Source organism: Cricetulus griseus, chromosome 7 (assembly GCF_003668045.3).
Source record: "Cricetulus griseus strain 17A/GY chromosome 7, alternate assembly CriGri-PICRH-1.0, whole genome shotgun sequence".
Lineage (NCBI taxonomy): Eukaryota > Metazoa > Chordata > Mammalia > Rodentia > Cricetidae > Cricetulus > Cricetulus griseus.
In genome coordinates, this window is record NC_048600.1 from 49,239,429 (window position 1) to 49,264,907 (window position 25,479).

A 25,479-nucleotide genomic window follows, 5' to 3' on the forward strand; every position below is an offset into this window, starting at 1 on the left:
GCTCCGATGTGGTGTTTGCTACAGCTTCTTCTCATCTAGAACTGTGCCTGGCACACAGTAGGTACTCAATAATGTGTATTGTTCAATAGCTGACAAGTGCAGGTAAAACAGGACTTTTCCAGACATATAAAGTCTGAAAGAACTCATCACAAATGCAGAGCCACACAACAACTGTTAGAGAAAGTCTCCCAGGGGGAAGGAAATGCACCTGCTGCTAATGCGAATCTTCATGGGAGAATACAAAGTATTGGAAATGGTGGCCACGTGCTTATAACTATATATTTAATCTTCAAGGACTTCTGAGTTCCATCTCTCAGTTCCTATACTAATTACTACTGTGTGAATACTTCGTTCTTTTGGTGAAATGCTGTTAGGTGCCTACAATTTCTCAAGTCTTGTCAGTGTGGGACTACAAATGTAAAGGACAGATCCTTCACACACAGTATGCTTACATTCTAACTGGAAGAGCAGGTAACAACCCATTCACAGTCAGACATAGTGCTGCATGCCTGTAATCCCAGCACTTGGGAGGAGGCAGAAGCAGAAGGATTAGGATTTCAAGGCCTGCCTCAGCAACACAAAATGAATTAGATGTTAGCCTGGGCTATGTATGTGAAACCAACCCTGTTGCCAAAAAAGAAAAAAAAAATGAAGGAGGGGGAGGAAGGTCAGGAGAAGTAATAGAAAGGGGAAGAACTGTGAAGCATTCTAGAAGAAAGCATATTGTAAAAGCTCAGGGGGTAGGATGTTCGTTGGCACTGCTACTGTGTCAGAGAGTCTGCGGCATATGCATCAGGGCAGAGGAAATCAAAGAGGCTAACAAGGCTCGTGGGTATATTCAGCTCACAATTTATTAAGGTCCCATGAGCATCTGTAAGGAAGAGTTGTCGAAGGGGGTGTACCAGGGAGAATATCAAGGAAGACTTAATCTGCCCTGGGAGGTATAAAAGATGGCTTAGAAGAGAATCAGCTGGGACACGAGGGCCAGTTAGATATGGATGCCCTCATATTCACAAGATGTTGTGAGGACTCTGAGCATGCTGTCTCAGCTCTTAGAGCCTCTGTTTCTCATCTGTAAAGTGGGGATAATAATGGCACTGACTTTAAAGGGTCAGTGGGGACATTAGAAGAAACACTGGGCAAATACAAACAAACAAAAATCATTGACTAGGTATAAGCTTGTCTTTTATGTAAAACTTTCACCAGTATGGTTTCCCATTTTTACTGGAAAGACAGGGTTAGAGAAGATGAAGGGCACAAGGTGATGGAGTAAGAAGGCTTGCTTCTAAAACTGAATTTGCCTCCTGCCTTCAATGGTGTCCTTGGGAAAGCTACTCAATAGTCTGAGCCTTGGTTTTCCTATCTGTAGAAGGGGAAAATAATAGTTCTCAGTGAGGGAGGAATATTAAAGGAACATAAATTCCTTGGCTCTGTCCTTTACAATATAGATATTTAATAATTAGTATTTCACCACCTTGTACAAAGATTGGTTTGTGTTGACCATTGTCCTAAAGGTCAATGGAAAAGAGATTGTAGTCAAGTACAGAAGCAAAGTAAGATCACATGTCTCTGTTTATTCTGTCTCCCTTCCTACTACTTAAAGTATCAGAGATAAACAGAGACCCATAGTTGGACAGTGTACAGAAGTGAGAGCACAATCCTAAATGGGATGTCTCTATCAAATTGTTCCCTTCAGGGCTCAGGGAACTATGTGGAAGATGGAGCAAAAAGATTGTAAGAGCCAGAGGTGACATGATTCCAAGGAAACAGTGTCTTCCAGATGCAACAGGACTGATTCACATATGAACTCATAGAGACCATGGCAGCACAGGCAAAGCCTGCATAAGTTCAAACCAGACAGGGTCTCAGCACTGAGCAGGGAAAGTAGACACAGGCTCCCACCCAAACCTTATAAAGCTATCTGCAGTTGATAGCAAAGGAGAAATCAGGTTTTTTTCCCCAGTGGACTCTCACTAGGTATATTAACCACACTTCAGGGTGGTCCCCAGGCCCAGGAGTAGTTGGCCAACACAAAATGAACTCAACAGTATTTTGTAAGGGAAAAAAGCAAAGTTAAGTTAGATTTTATTAAAAAGGTTGATTCTGTAATGAAATTCTCTTTCTGGAACTACACTCTCTAAGGACATAGTTGCTAATCAAGACACCCTGAACATTTTAATGATGAGGGTACCTTAGAGAAAACAATGGAATTTCCCTTTACAGAGCCTTTACTAAGCCTCATGTGTCGAGGCAGCACTGGTGTGGGTGGTGCAGGCAGCAGACAGGCCTGAGCGGATACCCTTAATTGTTAATGTTCACTGTATCCATCACATGCAGTGATTAGATCCATCAGAGGAGCAGTGCAGAGGTCATGTATCTCTCTTGATAAAGCTGCAAGCTTCCTAATAACAGAGAGGACCTTCGATCTCATCTACATAGTGCTTATCTCTATACCAGAGGAAAAGAAGGCCTTGAGGAAAGAGCAGAGGCGGAGCCTCAGAGGAGAAAAGAACATTCTCTACCTACAAATAATAAGCCCCAGTAAAACAGAGGCTATTACGAATTTGAAACCTATCTCCAAACTTCCCACTACCACCAACTGCAAATCCCAGCCCAGGCACCCAGCCCTCCACAACCCTTCTCAATGGGGGTGCTTCGTCTCCACGGCTGCTTATTTTCCTCCAATGCAAGTTCAAGAAACTCTAGCTAAGGCTTCATTGTACATGGACACTGATTCTCAGTTGCCTGAAGTTTCACACTGGTTAAACAGAGTTAACTGTCTCTGCTTCCTACTCAAACGGTTGTAAGGTCCGAGTAAAATGTAGGCACGAAAGCCATTGAGAGGAAAGCAGGGAGGTCATGTTGCTCTCAGAGACTTTCCAACCCACATGCAGGGCTCCACTGAAATCCAAGAGGCCACAACAGGCCCTTCCTGAGTCTCCAGACAGACGGTGTGACTCTTCTCTGGCTAAGGAAGGGTTATGGAAGGTTTGTCTCATGGTTCCAAAGGGTGGATACTTAAGGCAGAGCACTTTGTTTCCTTAAAGATTGGTGTAACTCAGAGCAGAGGCCATGATGGTACCAAGGTGTTCTGGGAGGAGGGCTGAAGCCAGGGTTGGAGGAGACACCCTGACAATGCCACTCCAGGCAGGTACAGATGTCTACCCCATCCTAGGCCTGGAGCATGCAGTTCGGGAGGGACCCCCAGGCAAGAGAACAGCCTTTCAAGGAATATGCCTACCAAAATGGGGCTAGGAAGCACTTTTGCTGGCCAGGTATGACAAGAAATAGCCTTTCCCTCACCGTCATTGGCTACTGGGCAGCTACAAAGGGAACAGCAGAGGCAACAAAACTTGAATTTGCTTGAGACAATGCCTACTCTTTCTGTGTGTTGTGTGTTCTGATGCCCCCCTCTTCCTTCCTCTCTCTTTCTCCGACTCCTCCCCCACATTTGTGCTCTCTTCTTTTTCCCTTCCCATTTCTTTCTTCTTGAGCTATCAGCACATTTGATTCCAGGCCCACAAGTGAGAGATAGTTGGTAAGCTAGAATGGACTTATTGAGAAATGAGCTGTGATGGCAGATCCCAAATAGTCACGAGGCTCTTTCGTCTCGTTCACTCCATACCAACCTGATTCCCTTCACAGTTACAAAGTTCTTTCTCTTCTCCAATTTTTCACTTGCCTTTTTAATAAATAGCAATCTCCATTGAAATCTAGAGTGACCAGAGTGACTTTGCAAGATGTTCTGATCGTTAGAGCCACCTCGGGGCTGTTGGGATTTACTCCCCAGCTCCTGGCCGCTGTGGATTCCGTGGATCCCAGGGTAGACCTGGGAATCTATGTGACAGATGCTCCTAGGTCAGTCATCCTGGTGAGTAGGCAGTCAAGTACTCAGATGTAACCTAGTTATTATAAAGATTAAAACAAACAAACAAAAGTCTGCAACCTCTGGATGGAAAATGCTTTTGTTGAAGACAAACAGGTGCTGGCCTTGGGGAGGGACATTATGGTCACAATCTCATGCCTGCAGTTTCCGTCCCTTGTGCATCCTTGGGAAAGATCTGAGAATGTGATGATGAAGACTGGCTCTGTCACACAGCAAGTGAGAGATGCTTTTGGGCTGGGACCTAGGACATTATGTGATGATAACGTCCTGCAAGGCTTGACTTCCTTTGAGAGGTTCACTCCCTCCCAAGGGCCAGCACCACCCTCAGATGAGGACAAGCAGAAGGAACGACTGTGTGGATGCCTAGCCTTCTCTTCCTCCTTTTCTAGTTGGAGAAAGAGGGTTGGGGGTTTGTGGGGAGAGTGAGTCATCTCTGACATTCACTGTCATTTGATCCACTGGGGGTGGGGTGCAACTTTGTAGGTTTGCACAAAGTAGCAGCCACTTCACTGCCCTCTTGCTAGCAAGGCAACTCAGGAGCCTGCTGCCAGCAGGGGCCCATGTGGCTTGGAAGAGTTCTCAGAAGCCCTCCTCAGCAGCAGGACTCTGGGAGATCAAGTTTGCTGCCTGTGGACTGCCTGAGCCATCCTGCCCTTTCTGGGCTCTTTGCTGCTCTGTGTGGGGCCTGTGGTTTAGCATTTCCTTCCTTTCCAGCTAGAGCCCCAACAGCCCCAACCTGGCTGTTAGAGATACTGGTGAGAAGTGCCACAGCACAGAGTGGGGGACATTTTTTTTTATAAGAGTCAAAGGATGTGGGAGCTAGTCAAAGCCTAGCTAAGCTCTGTGGGATGCAAGCATGGGTTCTGCCTCAGCTCCACCTCCCTCAGGCCTTCACTGAAATGACACCTAATTGCTGAGGGCTGGTAGTTTTAAATTGCAACACCACTGTCCTCCTGTCCAAGCTCCCCCACCATCACATGAACATAGTGTTATTTTCCTACTTTGAATATTTCCTCCTTAAGCATTCATTGTTATCTAGGTAATATCATGCACCTTTAATCCCACCCCTCAGGAAACAGAAACAGGGTAATTTCAAATTCCAGGCCAGCCTGGACAACACAGTGGGACCCTGTCTCAAATAAACATTCATTCATTCTCTCTCTCTCTCTCTCTCTCTCTCTCTCTCTCTCTCTCTCTCTCTCACACACACACACACACACCACACACACACACACACACTTGTTCTTGCTTTTTTCTCATATTTTTGTGTGTATGCATATGATGTAGGTGTGTGTGTGTGTGTGTGTGTGTGTGTGTGTGTGTGTGTGTGTGTGCTGTGTGTAAAGATAAGAAGCAGGTCTCTCATTGCCATCTAGGGCCTCAGCTGACTACCCAGTGAACCCCAAGGCTCTGCCTGCCTTTGCCTCCCCAGTGTTGGGATGAGTGCACAGCATCACCCCTTGCTTTAATGTGGGTGGTGGGGATCAATTGAACATACACCTCAGGTCCCCACACTTTGCGCAGCAAGCACTTTGCTGATTGAGCCATTTCCCCAGACCTCTCATCTGCATCTCTCCACAAACCATCAAGGTCAAGAACAGAATTGCTTTTGGTGTTAGGTGCCCAGCAGAGTTCTTGGCCCTTAGAAGGCCCTTCGTGCATGTTCTTAGATAGGCAGGTGACAGAAAAGGAGTGGCTGCTGCAGCTATTGCCACCTATCCTGGCAGGATACAGGACATACTCTCCTCTGACTGTCCTGTAGGAGACCTTTAGCATGTCTGATGTCTGTTCTAAACAACCACTTCCGGGTCACGTGTGACAATAGTCTTGTCACAAACGTCCTGATGTTGCTGTGTTTAGAGAGAACTAGGAAGTGCTCCCCACCCCCACCCTTGCTCTTTAAAACACCTCTCCCTCTAGACCAGTGGTTCTCAGTCTTCCTAATGTTGCCAGCCTTTAATACAGTTCCCCATGTTGTGCTGACCCCCAACCATGAAATTATTTTTGTTGCTACTTCATAACTGTAATTTTCTATTGTTAAGAATCTTAATGTGAATGTCTAATATGCAGGATATCTGAAATACCACCCCTGTGAAAAGGTCATTTGACTTCCCAAAGGGGTGAGACCCACAGGTTGAGAACCTCTGCTCTAGATGGGTGAGGGGCTCCTCTCCTCCGCCTCCATAATTTGCCCACTTTTTCTGCCCTACCTCAAATGAGTCAAAGCCCCGCTTCAGTCAGAGCACTCACAATATGTTCATCTCTGGAAACAGTTTTACATTGTGTTTTACGTGTCTCTCAATCCAATTAAATTGATATGCAAGATTGGCCATCATACCATGTCACTAAGCAGATTCAAAGAGGGACGATGGTAGGGGGAGATAACAGGATGGAATATTAGCCCATTGGAGTTTGTAATAAGAAATATACATGGGCCTCTGGGTCTAGCATATGGTTTGATCACATGTGTGAGGAAGATGTCTGCAAAGGAATGAACAACCAAGACTCAAGCGACCACACTCTATGAATAACAGAACAGTAAGTGATACAGCTCCATTGTGCAGATCCTAGGGCTCTAGACCTTCAGAGCAGGGAGGCAGCAGGTGTGAGCTGACAAGTTTTTAAGGAGAGTTCAGAACCAGATTTTGAAGGTTCAGTAGATGTAAGTCAGCAGATGGTAGAAGGCTTCATGAGAGCAGGAGATGTGTTCAGTACTGGGTCAGGTCCTGAGGAAAGAGAAGACAAGTTCTAGTTAGGTGGGAGCAAGAAACGGAGTTGAAGGTGTAAGGGTGGCTTGGGGAGAATGGACACAAAAAGAAGATTGGCTAAGTTTGGCCTACATGCTTGGAGGTCACATGGATCAGAGAACAGCAGGGAGATGACAGCCTGGAGGGGATTGCTTTGTCTCTTCATGTGTGTCTTTATCTTGTAGGATTCTCAGCAAGTTAAGTCAAGATATCAACAAGAATGAAGAGAGAAGGAGCATTTTTACACGCAAGTGAGTGAGCAGCCTAGGCACTGCTACAAGGGAACTCAAGAATTAAAATCCCAAGTTGAGTCTTTAAAAGACACTGTAGCACTGGTTTTGCCCCCACTGCTTCACCTGTGATGGTCCCCTCTGTCCCAGGGGTCATGAAGAGACTGCCTCAGGAGGGGAGGGAGTTCCCTCTCCCTGATGAACATGTTGCCCTTTAATCCAGGACATCAGGGGAATATTTCCTAGATTGTTAAAGAGTCACAAGCTCCAAGCTGTGACATCAGTGTGGCTTTAGTGGTTTCCAGAAGCTGAGGGACAGCTCAACTCTGGTTGCCAAGCAACAAGGGGGGGGGGACATAATCCTGGTTGGTGCAGATGGCTAGACCTAGGAAAGGAGATGCCTTTAGATCAACAGGCTACTGAGATGCTGTTGTTTGTCTTTGCAGACCCCAGGTTCCACGATTTCAGGAGGAAACAGGTAAGGGAACCAGGGCTGAGATATGTACTTTAGGAGGTGCTGTGTGCTTCAGTTCCGGCCTCCTTGAGTGCCTTGTTTGGGACCCGACTAATTAACTTATCACCCAGGTCTTCATCATAAAAGAGTTTGGGTTCCCACTCAGAGGAGGAAGGATGTCACTCTAGAGCTACACTTCAGAACTCTATTTCTTGTGAGAGAGCCTAGACTCAGCTGTGGGCACCTGAGCCAAGACAGGGTCTCATTTCTGAGTCTTTCAAGGAGTTTTCCATTGTTCAATTGCACAAAACATCTACATTTGGGTTCCTGAACCCCACCCAGTCATGTTGATTAAGAAGCTCCACTCCACAAATAAGGCCCCAGGCTTATTATTCTATGAAAGCAATCCTGGGTAACTTTTATATACCCACAAAGAAGCTTAGGTACCATGGCCACTCCATGGTAGAATGAACTTGTCAGATAGAAACGATATGACCAATAGTAAGTTGCTTTCTTGGTATGTTTTTTGTTGCTGTAACACTGCTCCTAAAGTTAGTTACTTTATGAAGGAAAGAGGTTTATTGATTTCAAAGTTCTAGAGGTCCAAGAGCATGGTGCTGCTGTCAATTCAACTTCTGACTAAATTCAACTTTATTACAAATAGTATCGTGTAGGAAAACATGAGGCTAGAAAGGGGCATGTGTAGAAGTGACCAAAATACCAGGAATGCGCTTATAACAAGTAATCTAGTCTCAAGGCCTAGATGACCCCTGTGACACCCACTCCAGTCTGGAGAGACCCAAGTTAGTGTCTGGAGAAAGATGTTGATCCATTCATGGAGGAAGATATCAATCCATTCATGAGGACCCTTTGACTTAATTATCTCTTAAAGATCCCACCACCTCTCAGTACCATCATGTAAGGATTTAACATGAGTTCTGCTGGGGTGAATTGTAATCAATACAATAGTTGCTGGCCCCGAGCATGAAGAAGAAAGGATAAGGGCCTGTGATAGACCCTGGGAGGGAAAGCTGCTCTGACTCTCTTCTGGGTGCTGATGGTGGTGTCATCTCCTCCACAGAAAGCCATGAAGAAGACAATGGTGGCTGGTCATCCTTTGTGAGTATGGGTTGGGGTAAATCATCATTATAGTGATGGCCAGAATGGCTTTACATTGATCACAACACTGAAAAAGGAGCAAGACCCTCCACCAACAAGACATTGAAACATCCCAGATCCCAGAAAGGGCCAGGCAGTAAATATTTCCAGCTTTGGAAGTCCGAAGGTTTCCCCTCTAATGCTCAGCTCTGCCCCCATGACATAGAAGCATTCAGAGGCAGTGAGCAAATGAGTGGGTTCAGCTGTGACAATAAAGCTTCCTTGAAGAATACAGAGGTGAGGTTGTAACTTGCTGGCCACACCATTGCTCTCCACTACCATGCCCAACAGCAATCCTTCCCTTTCATCTATCTTCCTAGAAATCTATGCTACTGTAACATTTCTTCTCATGGACTTAAGTCACCACTGGTGACACAGAGGGAAAAGCATTCTATAATGAAGTGTTAGTACTGGAAAGGCTGCCACACCAGTTTTACATTAGAAGGGTCACAGTGAAAACAACATTCCAAAGTCTGATGGATTTCGTGTTCCCTCTCCTCAAACCACACATTGTCACCATGCATGAAGCCAAGGGGTAGCTAAAACTCTATGATGGAAGAGAAAGCCAGGGAGCCTGCTGGAGGGTGTGCCTTGTGAAAGCCCTTTACCAGGTAGAGGCAGATCTGGGGCCCAGGCTACCCAATCCTCAGTCTAAGTGGTCTTTCTGATAAGTGACCATCTCTGGGTCTTTAAAAAAGCATTCATGGAGAGAGTGCTCCTTGTCTTATTGGGATTCTAGCAAATAAAAGCATTTCATTAGAAAGAAAATGGCCTTTGATAGAGTATGGTTTTTATGGGAAAACAAAGGAATGCAGGAGATTTATTTTGTACAAAAGAAACAAGAGAACCCTTTTCCCCAGATGTGTTTGTGCTTCTGCATGGAAGCTGGATCCCTGCCAAGGTTTGTCTTGAGCCCTCCTGTGCTCAGCCAGTGCTTAGTCTTCAATCCTGTCCCCAAAACATGGATTTCCAGTCTTGGAGGCCACCACACTTTGTAGTTCCCTTCTGTAACAGTTCTGCTGGGAGGATGCTGGGATCCCTAGCAGAGATCTCAGAATCCTTACTGTAAAATGTCATCTGTGACATCTGTACAAGCTGTGCTGTCCCTTCACTATGCTGGCAGGAAGAAGATGATTATGAAAGTCCCAATGATGATGATCCAGAAGGGGAGGAGGATGATGGTGACTATGAGTCCCCCAATGAGGAGGAAGGGGCGCTGGTGGACGATGTGGCTGATTATGAGCCTCCACCCTCCAATGATGAGGAGGCTCTACAGAACTCCATCCTGCCCGCCAAGCCTTTCCCCAACACCAACTCCATGTACATCGGTAAGCGTATCTTTGCAGCCTGCTGGCTCTAGCAGCCCTGGCACAAGCTGCCCATTGAGCCCCTGAGTGCTGATTCCCGCTCAGCTTCTGGAAAACTGTGTGGCTTGAGAGCAAAGAATCTACCCTTCTGGCCATTTCTTCATGAGAGAAACAGGCTAATCATAGAACAGAGGATAGAGGCGTCTGGAAACAGGGCAGCCATGTGGCACTGCCATCTATAGACTATCACAATAATGGGAAGTTATCCAGAGGGGTTGGTTCCACCTTTACAATGAGACAGTCTTTAGGATGTTCCTTGTCTACCTGTTTCTCTATACCCACATAACCTTCCTCATTCATTAATTCATGAAGTCACAAATGTTACTCATCTCCTACTGTGAGCCAGACAGCATGTGCCAGAAGCTACCAGGTAGGAAGATGCACCTTTGTCGTGTGGGATTACTTTCTAGTAGAGGAGATGACAGAAAATGAACATAGGCACACTTGGCTTCCTCTGCACCCAGGGAGCAATGTGTCTACCCTGGGGGTTGTGTTGTACTCTGCTTCAGACTCCACCCCATCTCCCCACTGTGTGCACTGAAGGACAGAACACTAAAGCTAACAGTCAGGGACCTTCAAACATCACCAAGGCTGTTCCAGACTTAGGAGAGTAAGGCAGAAAAGTGAAACCAGGTTGGTGAGTGTCTCTGGGTGTCTGTCACAAAGACACAGAGTGAGCAAGACAGACCTCATCCTCCAGCACTCTCAGTCTACTGGGTGAGGCAACATCAAACAATTGAATCATGTTATTTCATCAAGCCAGCATGATAAACGGGTTTGCTCCTGTGATACTTGAGTGATAGTCTTTGGCTGATATTGAGAATGAGTAAGACTTGGTTAAATGAGACTGAGTGGGGGTAAGGGAGGACCTTTTGAAGCAGTTGAAATTGCTGCACAAAAGACCTGAGGTCCAAAGGAACATGACATATCAGAGGAGCTGAAAGGTGGCCTGTGGTGTGGAGAAGACTAGGCTTGCCCTTGCGCTTAGCCTATTTCTTCTGGAAGGGGAATGGAATTCTTCCCAGGGTTGGCAAAAGGATGGATCAAGAGAACACTCAGGGTGCTTTTTTCAACCCCAAGTTCCAGACTCCTTCCACAAACCTCCTAGAACTAACATAGTCAGTGTCTTAGTTAGGGTTTCTATAGGTGTGATAAAGAGCCAGGGCCAAAAGCACAAGATACCAGGAGCCCCATGGCCACTTGCTGCTCACACCTGGCAGTTCCTCTCTGGCTTCTCCCAGACAAAGGGGTAAGAAACCCAAACTTGTTAAGCTGGTCTCAGGTAGTTCTGTGTGCAGCTAAGGTGAGGCCATGTGCTATTTAACTTGGTAACGGAGTTGGGGGACCAGCTCCTCCCTTTAAGGGAGGAGACTGGCGAAAGGAGGAAGTAGGAGGGTGAGGCAGCCCAGAACATTTGTGAAGGGAAGGAAGCGACAGAACAACACGCCCATGAGGGGTAGTAGATATTGTAACACTGATAAGCTCCTTGGTGTGCAGTGTGAGCATATGTATGCAGGCAGGCACACATGTGTCTCTGTGCGTGCATAAGCGTCAGCATACACACACGTTTCTAGGTACACGTGTGTGCACATGCATACGAACATATACACTTTAGCATATGTACATATATATGCATGCATGTATACACATGTACATCCACACATGTGGAATTGTATCTGAAAACTCTAATTCTGTAGAAATTTCCTTTAGTTGGCAGTGTCTCAGATATCACCTGTTGTTGGGAGGTATGCTGAAAATTATCCCCCTGTATACGATGAATCAAACCAACTTGAGCAGGAAGAGGGGCAGACAGGAGTCAAGGACTTCCGGCCTTCTGAAGGACCCAGGCTGGGTCTGACTAGGGCTCTGATTCACTCTGGTGCTAGTGGAAATCTGGAGGACAAGGATTGGGTGCTCTTGGCACCTCAAGCTGCATGGGCAGGCACAGGATATTCCAAGAGAACCCTGCACTTAGGCAACACTCACTTCAAATTTTCATTTCTTCTTTCATTTGAATATTGTGTTTCCACAGACCGGCCTCCCACCAGCAAGGTCTCCCAGCAGCCTCCGGTGCCCCCACAGAGACCAATGGCCGCCCTCCCTCCCCTGCCAACAGGCCGGAATTCCTCGGTAAGCCTCCTCCCTTTCTTCCAGGCCACTTTGTATCCATAGCAATTCTTTCTTTAGCGGACAGAAAAGGAACTAAGCATTTTTACCTGATTCTAAGTTTGTAAGTAACGGTTTTGCCGGGGAAGATGCGCACCCACACGCTCTACTTAGCGGTCCGACTTTGCGGTGAAATGTAAGCAGTTTCTATTAATGTCATAATGTTTATTGACATTTTTGGTACCATAAACAACATGAACTGAGTGTTTAATGAGGTACTCCTTTTCCAATGTTCATCTGTTTAACTGTGGCTAAGTTTTGTCCCACATCTCCTGGTGTTGCCAAGGTTCCCAGTATAGCTCTCCCTCCTTCAAGCAGTATTGCGCCACCTGCTGGCCGGATCCCAAAATTTCAGGGATGAATGCCTCCCAGACAAAATTTCCAATACTGTGAAGTCCAGGAGAAACAGTGATAACAAGCCCCCTTTTCCTCTCCTTTCATCATTCAGTCCGTCTCCTATGGAGTTTACACAAAGCTAAAGGAGTCAGCATCTGGCGATGTGTTCTTTCCCCCCAAGTGTCCTGGGCATGTTAACAACTGTGGCAAGTGCCAAAGTGTCAGGACCGGAAGGGAAGATTAGGGTGAGAGGAGGGGTCTTGGCAAACATGGAGACCTCACAGTAGGGGGGACCTCCTTCTCATAGATGGCCCCATCCTTCCGGCATAACACCTTTGCAAAGGGGCTTCATGGAACTCCATGTGCCCTACACAGGCATTTTGTTTTTGAAGTCTGGAGGATTTCTCCTCCATCACTGGAAGGCAGAATTTGCCCATCACACTGATATATATTGATAAGGCAGCTACTGCACACCAGTGTTCTCTGTGCCAGGGGAAGAATATGAATAGCACAGAATGCCCTGACTTTCATGAGGTTTTGGTGATAAACAAGTAAATGTAGAAATGATTTGAATATGTAGTTAGGAAGGTAGAGACCAGGCAACGTGACTGAGGGTACCAAACTGACCCTGAGCTGGCACAGGACAAGCCAGTCATGTGGAAAGCAGAGAGAACACCCCATGCAGAGGCCCATACAGCCACAGAGATGTTGAAGAGTATGTATGGGCTTCGGGTTTTGTGAGAACTGTAAGGCGATCCTTATGTGGCCATCCTTCGAGCATCTGAGGTCATAGAAATTCGGAACATCTCATGTAGGGTTTCACATGGGGCTTGGGTTTCATTTCTGATGTGACTAGTGCCCCCGGAGGGCTTGCAGGGGTTTCTGCTTGGTCCTTTGCTGTGCAAAAGGCATTAGCAGCTCAGCTGACCAAGGGGATGGCAAGCGGCAGGCAGAGAAAGGGGAGCAGATCCAGATAGATTTCAGGAGACAGTGCCACCAAGTCTTACTGAAGTGTATGTTGAAAAGCTTCCAAATATTTGAATTTTTTTTAAATTTCATGCAGCCACTATCTCCACCCCATCCCAACCACGAAGAACCCACCAGAAGTCGAAACCACAAACCAGCGAAGTGTAAGCATACTGTTGCTTTCTGATCACCAGCTCACCTGCCCCAGCTAGTAGCTTTCTTCTTTTAACTGACTTCAGCCTTTTCCACTCCAGTGCCTGCTCCATCAATAGACAGAAGCACAAAACCTCCCCTCGACCGCTCATTGGTGCCTTGTGACCGAGAGCCCTTCACACTAGGTTGGTATTACTCATATTTTATGCATAATAATAATAGCTGCTTTTATAGCGCACTCAGTGCACTTTTGTATACACACTATCACATTTTACTACTGTACTGTTGTGAGAAGCATCCTTATTTTACAGAGGAAGAAACCGAGGCACAAGGCAGTAACTTTCCAACATCTCTCAGCTACCAAATGAAGATAGAGACCTAAACCCAGATCAGCCTGATTCCAGATCTCCTGCTCTTAGACCTTGAGCTGTGCCTGCTCCACTATAACTGTGAGCTGTGTGGACTTTGGCCAAGGCACAGAAGGAAGCATCCTGGTACCCAGGAAGAAAATGGGCTGAGAGGCAGAGCTCTGGGAGAGCTTTTGTCAGCTGTTTTGGCTGCTATTTCTTAGTTTGCTGACCCAGGGAGAGGTACTACTTCCTTAGGGCACAGCCTTACCATAAGGACAATATTCTCTTAGGAGAAAATGTTTTCTAACATTCTAAGTACCATTTAGATCTCAGAATTGCTCTTTGTTGTGGATATGTGCAGTTGATCAAACACTACGGACTTTTCTCATAATTTACTCATGACTCTAGCTACCCTTTCATAGAGTTATTTTTAAAATTCAACTCTAAAATTTAGCTACCATTTATTGAATACCTAGTATGGGTCAAATGCTTTAATATCCTTAGGCAAGCCAGTGAAGGGGGGTTGTTATCAGCCCCATCTCTCAGAGTATGAAATAAGTTCAGAGATGTTGAATGGTATGTTCAATTTGCATAGGTGGGTTAAGATTCAAACCCATGTCATTTTTTTCTAGATTTTTTATATTTGAATTAGAAACAAGATTGTTTTACATGACAATCCCAGTTCCCTTCTCCCTCTCGTCCTCCCCTACTCCCACCCCCAACTAATACCATACCTAGCACATATCTTTTCTTCTCCCCAGGGAGGGTGAGGCCTTCCATAGGGTGTCATCAGTGTCTATTGTATCCTTTGGGATAGGGCCTAGGCCCACCCCTGTGTGTCTTGGCTCAGGGAGTATCTCTCTATGTAGAATGGGCTCCCAAAGTCCACACCTATGCTAGGGATAAGTACTGACAAACCCATGTCTTTCTGACTTTGAAGTGGGTGCTGTTTGCATCCTGTCGAATTTGTAATCCAGATCTCAGCTCCATCCTTTCTCCTCTCCAGCAGGATTCTGACCAAAGCATTTGCCTTTTCCTGGCCTCAGGATTCTCCTCAGTTGGCCAAATGACTTTGAGATCTTGGACTGGGAGCTGCAGCTTCCTGTTTTCCCCTTAGCTCTGCTGACTCATGCAGAGCTGTGTTAGCCCATTGAGTTTAGAGTTCACTGTAGAGAGATGTACATATTATATAAAAAGGAGCCAGGCAATGGTGGCACACGCCTTTAATTCCAGCTCTCAGGAGGCAGAGGCAGGCAGACCTCGGTGAGTTTGAGGCCAGCCTGGTCTACAGAGGGAGTTCCAGGACAGCCAGGGCTGTTACAGAGAGAACCCCTGTGTCAGAAAACAAAACAAACACCACCACCACAACCAAAGGAGATAAAGTTGATTTGGACTTTAACCCTACTGGCTAACACAAGCCAGGGCATTGGGAAGTTGGAATACAGATGTCAATACTTCATAGTCATCTTCAGACACACAACATACCTCTTAAAAAGTTACCCTTTATGATTTTTGCAGACATTTTAGGAATATCATTTCCTAATAACACATGTTTGATCTTTGAATTACATCCTTGTCCATAACTCTGCCAAGGAACTAACTTCTTCCACTAATGCTTAGACTTTGACCATAAAACTCCTAACACACAAAGAGCATATATGTATATCAGAAGATTGCTGTTTGGTTTGTTTGTTTATTGCTTATAAATCAAATACCTTCTGAAAAAGGAAAATTTACTTTGGCCAAAGAATGCTAATTTACTTTTGGGATACTCTTTTAACGAAGGTGCTCCATCTCAAACTCTAAATATTTACTAAACTTCTTTTGTGCCATGAGATTGTTCTTCCCTTGGCCAGCGAGTTATTCAAAGTAGCCAATTTCCTTAGACCTTCCTGGGTCTACCATGAACTCAGACCTAATGGGATACTATGAATATGTGATTCCAGGTGGACACCTTAGCATGCACGTTAGGATGCTAAGGATGGGAGAGTGGGAAAGAGAGAGGAGCTAGCCAGCATTTGTCAATGCTCACCCATCCTGTCTCTGACCTTGCATATAAGTTACCATCTGACCCTCACAGCAAACCTCCACTGACTTCCACAATTGTGGAAACTGAGAACCAACATGCTCAGGTACTATCAGCCTGCTTCCAGATCTACCAGAACCTCAATAATGTTCTTATCACATAGACAACCAAAGGTTCATCTAACCTTCAGGATCTCAGATAAAAGTAACCTAAGTAGTTTTGAATAACTTGACATTAAAGAGCCCTTAGATATAAATACTTGAGCTCAATGTCATCTCTTCTCAAAGAAATCAAACAAGTGGGCAAACAAAAATCACTGCCACTGCCACCACCATTTGATTGGTGATGATGGTCTACCATCACAATGACTACCACCACCATGACCACCACTATGTCTATCATCATAATGACTACCACCACTGTGACCACCACCACCACCATGGCCACCACCACCACCACCACCATGGCCACCACCTCCATGACCACCATCACAATGACTACCACTACCATGACTACCACCAACATGACCATCACCACAATGACCACCACCAGCACCATGACCACCACTCTCACCACCACCACCACCACCATGACCACCATCATCACCAATCAAATGGTTTCTGGCATACCAGGACAATCTTCTAAAGCCCTTGTTTCCAAGTTAATATTTCTTTCAGAAACCAAATGGCATTCTTTACGTAATATTAACTGTACCATAGGATTTGGAGGAAATTTACTCCTTCATGCCACACTGAATTACTTCAAAAATCAAACTGGGCTGGGCAATAGATGCTTAAGCCAATGAAAGAAAAATAAAATCCCAAGAAGACATCTATCATTTGATGCTCAGTTATACTAAATCACATGTTGGAAAGCAGTACAGAACCCTGTCATCCAGTTAGCATGTACATAGCTGTGTGGCTTGGATGAGCCAGAGAGTATTTTTAAGCCAAGATCAGGTGCCCTGCAAAAGTCCCTCCAACATCTGAAGCCCATGCTTGAAGTCAGTCTTCCCTGGAGACCCAGACATGGTGTTCGTCAGAATCTGTTTTTCAACCTTACACTTGTCCCAAATTGAATATTCTGCTCTCTCTTGTTTCCAGGAAAGAAACCAACATTTTCTGACAAGGTAAGCTGGGGGTTTGTTGTTTTTGTTTTGTTTTGTTTTGTTTTTTCTGGTGTGTTTGTGGTTTTAGTTTTTGTTTGATTTTTTTTTTTTTTGGTCTCGTCCTTATTTTTTGGAAAGTGCTGGAACCTCACATGTCTTCCATGTCTTCTCTAATATCTTGCAGCCCTCGGCCCCTGTGGGAAGGTAAGCCTCTATTGTTATTGTATCAAATCCCAGCGGTTCCCTGCAGATCTCTGCCCACTTAAAGTGGTTTCTTACAAATAAATCCTTTCTCTACTTACTCAGTAGGACTCTCGGGGAGCATTTACCCAAGATACAAAAGCCTCCTTTACCACCAGCCATGGACAGACACGAAAGGAGTGAAAGAAGTGGACCCCCGATAGCAAAGAAGCCACCAGTTCCAAAGTAATTCTCTTGTGCTGCTTGCATAGGGCCTTTGAACTCCCAGTACTTGGGAGGGCAAGGACTCCTGTCCTTTCTGGTTAGATGGAAAGTACTGAGGCCTGTGAAGAGAATGGAGTTTAGTTGAGAAGCGAGTAGACGTGCTTAGTGGGAAGTACAGGATGGCTGCTGTGGGAGACCCTGTCCGAAGCGGGTCTCACAGGGTCTCGTTTTTGTTGGTTTTTCCCTGCCTTGTCAAACTGAAACCTGAACAGCACAGGGAAGCTGTGCTTGTCACTTTATTCCATAAGGGACCAGAGAGAAAGGACTGGGTGGGGAGTATTTCTAGGCTAGCATTAGCCTCTCTCTTCACTGCTCAATCAATTTTACAACCACTGAGCTCTGCTCTAGCACTTTTACCTCTGCTATAATAATATCATGTATGGTCTATTTACCAAATGACACACGTGTTCCTGGGTTTTGGGCCAGCCAGGATACTTTGGGAGTGAACAGTGAGATTCATTATCTCATCTGTCCATCAAGATTCATAACCCGGCTTGGCTGTTGTTCAGTCAAGACTTGGGCTAGGGTATGCCCAGAAAATCCTCTGTCATTGACTTTCATAACATTTTAATGAATTGTTTAACAAAATCAAAATACAAGAAAGATGATCATAATTACCAAAATATCAAATTTTTCAACAAAATAGGGGAAGAACTGAAAGATGACATGAGAAGCATCTGACATTAGCTATTGAACAAATTGTTCTTCTCTTTCCTCCCTTATTTCCCCCTCTCCCCGGAAGTACAGATGCCTCTGTAGCCCTTAGACAGCTATTGTCAAAGCTGTTGGATTGACTTGTTTATCTGTGCCAATGGCACCAAGGCCCTGTCAGAAAAGCCCAGAACAGGGAGCTTTGCTAATTGATTTTTTATTACTTGAAGGGTGGACCTTGTGGTGGCTGGTTTAAAACCCCAGCAAAGAAGACTATTTCTGAAAATATTTTTATTTTCCTGGGAAAATGTCTACTCAGTGAAATTTAATAGCTACTAAAAGCTGACTAAACATATATATGTGGATAATTATGTAATTATTTGCTACAGTAGCTCTGTAGAACAAAGGTTTGCCTAGCTCAGCTTGCAATGATAACAGAGCATCCAGTAGCCAAATTTCCCTTCTCTCCCTCTCCCCAGCATTTCTGCTGGCATTTGCAACTTTCCCTTTGGCCACAGCTCAGTGGGTTTTATTTCTCCTTATGCAATTTACTGAAATCATATTCTGGGGCCGGCTCTTCAAGAGTCTTGATGCTCACTTCTGTGCTCTAACTCATTTCAGGCATGGACGGGGACCAGACAGAAGGGAGAATGTAAGTGTGAAATAGCATTTAATAAGTTTGTAGCACAGGGGCAACCGGTGTGGGGACTGGGGAGGTGAGACTGCATCTGCCCTTCCCCCATCTGACCTCCAAAGAATCTGTTAAATGTCAGTGTCTGCATCTTTACTTAGAGTTCATCAGGCTGGATTGCCCAGCTCCTGTCCCTCTGAGAGGTCACGGGTGGTTGGTGTCTTGGTCTCATTCCCAAGAGTAATTAGCAAGGAGATTGGGAGTGGGAATGGAGGAAAGGGTCAGGAAGATGCTGTAGAGTCCAAGTCTCACACAAATTGCTTCCAAGCCTGCCTCCTCTTCCTCTTTGAAAACTTCCGCAGCTCACAAAAGAAGGGGTTAGTGCTGATGGATGCTTCATTGACAATAAGTTAATATCTTTTATTATTTTTCCCTTACAGGATGAAGATGATGGTATGTTTAGAGTTTTTTTACAACCTATTCTGTATTGAGTATGGAACACTGCATGTCAAACTAACATAAACAGGCATATACCAATTGCTACACCTCATGGCTGTAGTGAAAAGGAATTACTTGGTTGGTTTACCAAAGAAAACTTAGGTTCATGTGTTCAGAACACCTAACTGCACAGAAAATTGCATGTATGTCTTGGTAAAAAATTTTCTATTATTTATACCCTCTTACATACATGGGTCCAGAATCAGTAACTGTGGATGGACAAAATAGCATGTGGTTTTAGCTTTCAGAAGACAAAATAAAAATTTGAATTCACAACTTTCCCACTAGCAAGTTTCTTCCAAGTAAACAGTGCAAAAAATAAAATTAAAAATTCACTATAGAGAACAACAGCAATTTTAAGTGCATCCCAAGGTGGTGAACTATCTAGGAAAAAATAGGTAGGTTATATTCCTACCATTTGCTAATTATATCTGATCTTTTAGATTTTTGTCTCTCCATATCAACTGGTTTGGGGCTTGGGTTTGGTTTAAGCTTGGGGGTACTCCAAATATCCCCAGATTTGATTCTGACTACTCATTTTTTTCTTCTTCCCCCACAGTGCATCAGAGAACTTTGCCCCAGCCATCACTACCTCCTATGAGCTCCAACACCTTCCCCTCAAGATCTGCCAAGCCCAGCCCCAAGCACGCATTCCCGTTGTCTCAAATGCCAGGAATCTTCTCAGAAAGGTCAGGGATGACCACTCAGTTCTAAGGAAGTATAATGTCTGGAGTCTTGTGTTCTAGCTTCATTTATGTTGTTGTGACAAATACCTGACCAAAAAAAATAGCAGATAAAGGGTTTCTTTCACAATCTAAGGTTCTAGCCCAATATTTCAGGAAAGCCGAGGTTGGAACTCAAGTAGCTAGTCACATCATATCCATAAGCCAGAGCACAGAGAAATGAATGATCCCTGCTACCTGTTTGCTTACTTTGTTAGCTGCCTGGCCTTCTTCATGTATGCAGTTCAGGTCCTAGCCCATGAAATGGTATACCTACAGTGGGCTGGATCCTCCTACCCCAACTAACCATCAACACAATCCCCCACAGATCCACCCACAGGCCAATGTGATCTAGATAATTCCTCAGTTGAGCCTGCCTACCCAGGAGATCCTTGGCTGTGTCATGTTAACATTTGCAACTAATCAGTACAGCTTAGTGTTGTGGCAAATGTCAGGTGGCTTGAGGGAAAAAGAAATGAGCCATTGGGCAAAAACTGTCTTTCCTTTAAAGTGAAATGAGTTTGGTGAACAACCTGCAAGTCTAGTTGTTCTCTGAGTTTCTGAGCTTGAGGGGAGTGGGGAATGACTTGGTTCACAATTTGTCCCATGGACACATTGACAAAAAATGGTGGGTGTTTTCACTTGCTTATTTCAAACAAACAAACAAACAAACAAACAAACAAGCAAACATCATTAAGAAACCCAGTTGACAGCTGGATGGTGGTGGCACACACCTTTAATCCCAGCACTCAGGAGGCAGAGGTAGGCAGATCCCTGTGAGTTCAAGGCCAGCCTGCTCTACAGAGCTAGTGCCAGGACATCTAATGCTGTTACACAGAGAAACCCTGTCTCAAAAAGGAAAGAAAAAGAAAAAAGGAAGAAAGGAAGAAAAAGGAAGGAAGGAAGGAAGGAAAGAAGGAAGGAAGGAAAGAAGGAAGGAAGGAAGGAAGGAAAGAAGGAAGGAAGGAAAGAAAGAACCCAGTTAACTGAAGTTCCTGTATTCTCTCTTCCCCCCTCTAGGGAAATAGAGAATGTGTCTTGCATCTGACAGAGGCCAAGCACCCAGGCTTGGGAGCTGTCCTCAAAAGCATTGTTTTCCTCTAAAACTAGAATTTTTCGGTCACAATAAGACCACCCAGAAACAGAGGCATGGCCAGAAGAACCAAGCAAGACCCAGATCATCCCTGCGCAGGCAAGCCAATGGGCTGCCTTATGCTTCCCAGGGCCTCTGACCTGCCGGTCCACCAATGCTTTAGTATTCAAAAGAAGCCCAACTTCTCACTACATGCTGTGGAAAATGGAACCACCAGCACAACCAGTCCACCTCTGCCAACTCTCTGGGGAAATTCTTGAAGTCTTCCCTTTGCCCCAGGGTCCTATTGCCTTCAATTCTTCCCATTCATTCCCCCAGCTGGCTTTCTTTATTGCCATGTCCATGTGCACATTATCCCACACACAGCTCTAGCCCCATCTTTTGTTCTTGAAAACTACCAATGAGGAGACCAGGTGTGCAGAGCAGACCATCACTATTTGGGCTAATGACTGGTGTTGGTGCTTAGCATAGAGAAAACAGATAGCATTCCAGGGCCTCTGCAGATTTCCTTCCATCCCAGCCTTGTGAATGTCTCTCTGCATGCAGCAGCACCCATCACTTTCTTCCCCCTGGACCCACCCTCTCTCTGTAGACCAGCAACTCCTGGGGATTTACTGTTCACACACTCTGATGAGTGTGTCTTCCTTCCTTGGTCCTTCTATCGACTCAAAGACCCCAAACCACAGCCCCATTTTAAAAGTAACTTTTAAATTCAGTTTACAAGGTTTATTTTTATTGTTGCCTGCTTTTGGCTTTGAAGCCTATTAGACTTCGTCCATCTTGAGATACCAGTAAAGTTCTTTTTCTGTTTCTACAGTAACATTGGTTTCCAGCAGAGTGCCTCCCTGCCACCATACTTCTCTCAAGGTTTGTACACAATTGTGATCTCTGCCTACTAACATGTCCTTATGGTAACAGTGTAATGTGTCTCAACGCCTTTAAGCAAAGGCTGTTTCCTAAAAGTATATGGCTTCTTCATTTAACACTTAATTCAATGTCTACAAGGTACCAAGGGCTGTTGGAATGAGACACTACATGAAATCACACACACACACACACACACACAAACACATGTGCACACACCCACACACCACCACCACCAGCAGCAGCAGCAGCAGCAGCAGCAACAACAATAATAGCTGCAGGCCAGCCTTAGTCCCTCATCTTCCCACCCAGAGCTATGTCCCTGATGGTTTGATAAAGAGCTCAGAGCAGCACCTAGCTTCCTTGTTATCTTAAAGATGAATCTGTTCTCAGGCTGTGAATAGGGAAGCATATTCAAAATACAGATTACAAAAACCCAGCCCCAGAGATTCTGTATGAAACCAGATATGGTGGCTCAAACTTGTAATCTCCACCCATGGGAGGTGGATTAAGAGTCTAAGACAAAAATGTTTAAGACCATCTTAAACTAAAGAGCAAGTTTGCAGCCAGCCTGGACTACATGAGATCATGCCTCAGAAAAACAACACAAGTTTCTGAGTTAGTAGGAGAGGCCAGAGGCTTTCCTTTTCTAATGATGCTGCCACTGAGTGTCCACTGTGAATGTTCTCAACATTCAATGTACATACAGATGCCTGGCAATCATGTTCAAGTGGATCTAATTCAGGAGGGCTGGGTGTCACCTGAGATGGCATTTCTAGCAAGTTCCTACAGGACATTGATGCTATTGGTCCATGTTCTAGCAAAGGTCTGTGAGACAGGACTGCACTGGGATGATTTTAAAGCAAATGATCAGTTTATGGTGCCTTCTAGTCCAACAGTTCTACATCTTGGGGAATTGTAAAATGAAAACAAACAGAAAGACCACAGCAAACACTGGCTCTAAAGTAACACTGTTCTCAAGCCCTTCCCTTTCTTTCTGTGAAGACACTGAGCACATAATTAGCTCTTCTCTGCTGCCAATGTGAGAGCTGTTGGTGAGGCATTCCATGTGTGCCGTGATGGCAGGCATCTACGAAAGGTCTGCTTTTGGCATGTTCATATTGAGGCACACAGTCAAACAATGTGGTTATTTTTATAAATGGGCCCTCGTTATGTTGTGTGCATGTTTAGGGGTTCACTGAAATGTCAGGGTCTTTTCTCAAAGTTTCTCCAGCATGGTATGGAACATGGCCCAAACAGCCCTCATATTATGAGAGAAGTAGAAATTATTTTTCCAACCTCATATTCTTTTTTAATTAATTAATCTTACATCCTGGGGGCAGTTTCCCTTTCCTTCTTTCCTCCCAGTCCTTCCCCCATCCTCTCCTTCTGTTCCCACCTCCCCCAGTCCACTCACTCCTCATCTATTTCTGTTTAGGAAAGGACAGGTCTCCCACTGGATATCAACAAAACATGGCATATCAAGTTGCAGTAAGCATCTCCCCATGTGTTAAGGTTGGGCAAGAAAAACTAGTATGAGGAAATAGGGTTCTAAAAGTCAGTAAAAGAGTCAGAGACAATCCCTACTCCTGCTGTTAGGAGTCACACAAGAGGGTCAACCTACCTAACTGTAACATATATGCAGAGGGCCTAGGTCAGTCCCATGCAGGCTCCCTCCAACCTCATAATCTTGAAAAATGAATGCCCCTACTGTCATGGGGGTATCTGTGATGGATGTGCTATGAGATGAGAAAACAGTGGCCGACACTAAATTAATTTTCAAAATATTTTGCTTTGAAAGGTCTCAGCAATAGACCACCTCTCAGAAATGAAGGCAGAAACTTATCCATGCCAGTTCCAAACAGGCCACAGCCTCCATCTCCTGAAGAAGAAGAGGTAATACAGCTGTTTCTAATTTTGTTTGCTTTTCTCCCTAGCAAAGGGACGATAAGAAACTCTCCTAAGCTGCTCTGCTCTATTTGTGCCTTCTGTTAGAGCTTTATTGCCATTTAATTAAGAGGGCAGCTGTATAGCTCAGTGGTCAAATCCTTGCCTAGCATTGGGTGAAGCCCTGCCCTGGATCCACAGCACCACACACAATAAACCAAAAACTGAGGGGAAGATGTAAATGAAAACTAATGTTCTCTTTAGTGTTCTCTCACCGTCTTCCAGGGGCATTAAGAAATGATAAAAAAATAAGCCCAGTTTTTCATGTTTCCTGGCTTATAGCCTTGAATGAATAAGTCTCATAGTTGCTCCACTAAAACAGATTTTTCATTGATTATGTTACTACTATATAATAAGCTGGAGAGTTCGTCTATCTCTGTCTTTCTAGATCAAAGTCTCCATTACATAAGGGAGGCTCCTTCCTTCACAGCTGCTTTTGCAGTCAGTGGCATGCTAAGGAAGCACTTTGCACAAAATGTTTTCCATGCAGCCCCATCTAAAGGACTCAAGTCAAGAAAACAAATGTTCTAAGTCTCGAGAATTGAGGTGGTGATTTATGGGAAATAGTATTTTTTTCCTTTTTGTTTCTTTTCACTTTGCTTATGTAACTATAGAACTCACAGTGCTTTTAAAATTTATTTGCAGATTCCATTAGATGAAGAGTGGTATGTCTCTTATATCACCCGACCAGAGGCAGAAGCTGCTCTTAGAAAGATAAACCAGGTATCATTCTATGCTTTATGTTTATGCAGTTATACATGTTAGTGGAGGAAGGGGAGGGTATTGCTATGCACTGGCACTCAAGTATGAACTAGCTGCTGTTCCCGCTGCTAGGTGCTGTTCCTTTAAGAGCCATTAGTGCTACCATCCTACCCGCTAGCATCCATAGAATGTTTCCTCCAAGCCATCACTATCCGTCAGTTGGCAGATATTAGGCAGTTTCATTAATGAGTGTGTCTCTATTTTTTTGTCAAAGGAATCGTGTATCATTTCAGACATCTTACTAATTTATCTTCCTCTTAACACTTGTTTGCCATTCAAGATCATGAGAAAGACCCATGATGAAAGCATATCTGCAAAGTCTTCTAGAAATTTCTAGTTAGTCTTAATGTTATAAAGTCTTACTCATGTTCCAGTACTAACCCTTAACCCTGAGTTCCTGGGTCAGAGATGAGAGAACAACAACCCTTTAGCCTTTACATTGTTAACGCTACAGCAACCATTTCCAGCCTCAGCAGCCGATTTGGTCATCTGGGGTAGTTTTTTGTTTTTGTTTTGTTTTGTTTTGTTTTAAATTTGGGTTCCTGAGTTTTGAGGCGATTGTGTTAATAAGTGTGGGGTGGGCTGAGAGGGAGTCTTCAGGCTCCGCAGGTGATCCTGAATTCAAGCCAAACCTGTGACTCACTGGTCCAGAGGGAAGTTCCTTTATCAGCTATGTTCTCAATGGCTCAATTAACTATGAGCAAAAGGAACAAAGGAACAGTGCTATTGCATATTGATGGCCATTTAAAACCCATTCTAGTTAAGTACATAGAGGAGGGAGTGATTTACATTGGTCTTTCTAATTAGCTCTATTTTACTATTAGATCTTTGTCATGTTTTATTACATTGAAATAACTCTTGTATGAAATGTAAAATACAGAGCAAATCACATTTTAGAA

At 44.6% G+C, this 25,479-nt stretch overlaps 1 protein-coding gene across 1 annotated transcript in view; it reads left to right on the forward strand.

The window, feature by feature from the left end:
• Nucleotides 1-25,479, forward strand: part of Lcp2 (lymphocyte cytosolic protein 2) — a 40,850-nt gene that overhangs the window by 11,931 nt on the left and 3,440 nt on the right. The window contains exons 4-19 of the mRNA XM_027425210.2: nt 6,819-6,884; nt 7,310-7,341; nt 8,399-8,436; nt 9,599-9,803; nt 11,875-11,972; nt 13,408-13,474; nt 13,565-13,648; nt 16,943-16,968; nt 17,132-17,151; nt 17,257-17,373; nt 18,685-18,715; nt 19,135-19,147; nt 19,752-19,881; nt 21,825-21,874; nt 23,673-23,767; nt 24,464-24,541. Coding sequence (XP_027281011.1) covers nt 6,819-6,884; nt 7,310-7,341; nt 8,399-8,436; nt 9,599-9,803; nt 11,875-11,972; nt 13,408-13,474; nt 13,565-13,648; nt 16,943-16,968; nt 17,132-17,151; nt 17,257-17,373; nt 18,685-18,715; nt 19,135-19,147; nt 19,752-19,881; nt 21,825-21,874; nt 23,673-23,767; nt 24,464-24,541 — 1,150 coding nt within the window. The remainder of the gene's footprint in view (nt 1-6,818; nt 6,885-7,309; nt 7,342-8,398; nt 8,437-9,598; nt 9,804-11,874; nt 11,973-13,407; nt 13,475-13,564; nt 13,649-16,942; nt 16,969-17,131; nt 17,152-17,256; nt 17,374-18,684; nt 18,716-19,134; nt 19,148-19,751; nt 19,882-21,824; nt 21,875-23,672; nt 23,768-24,463; nt 24,542-25,479) is intronic.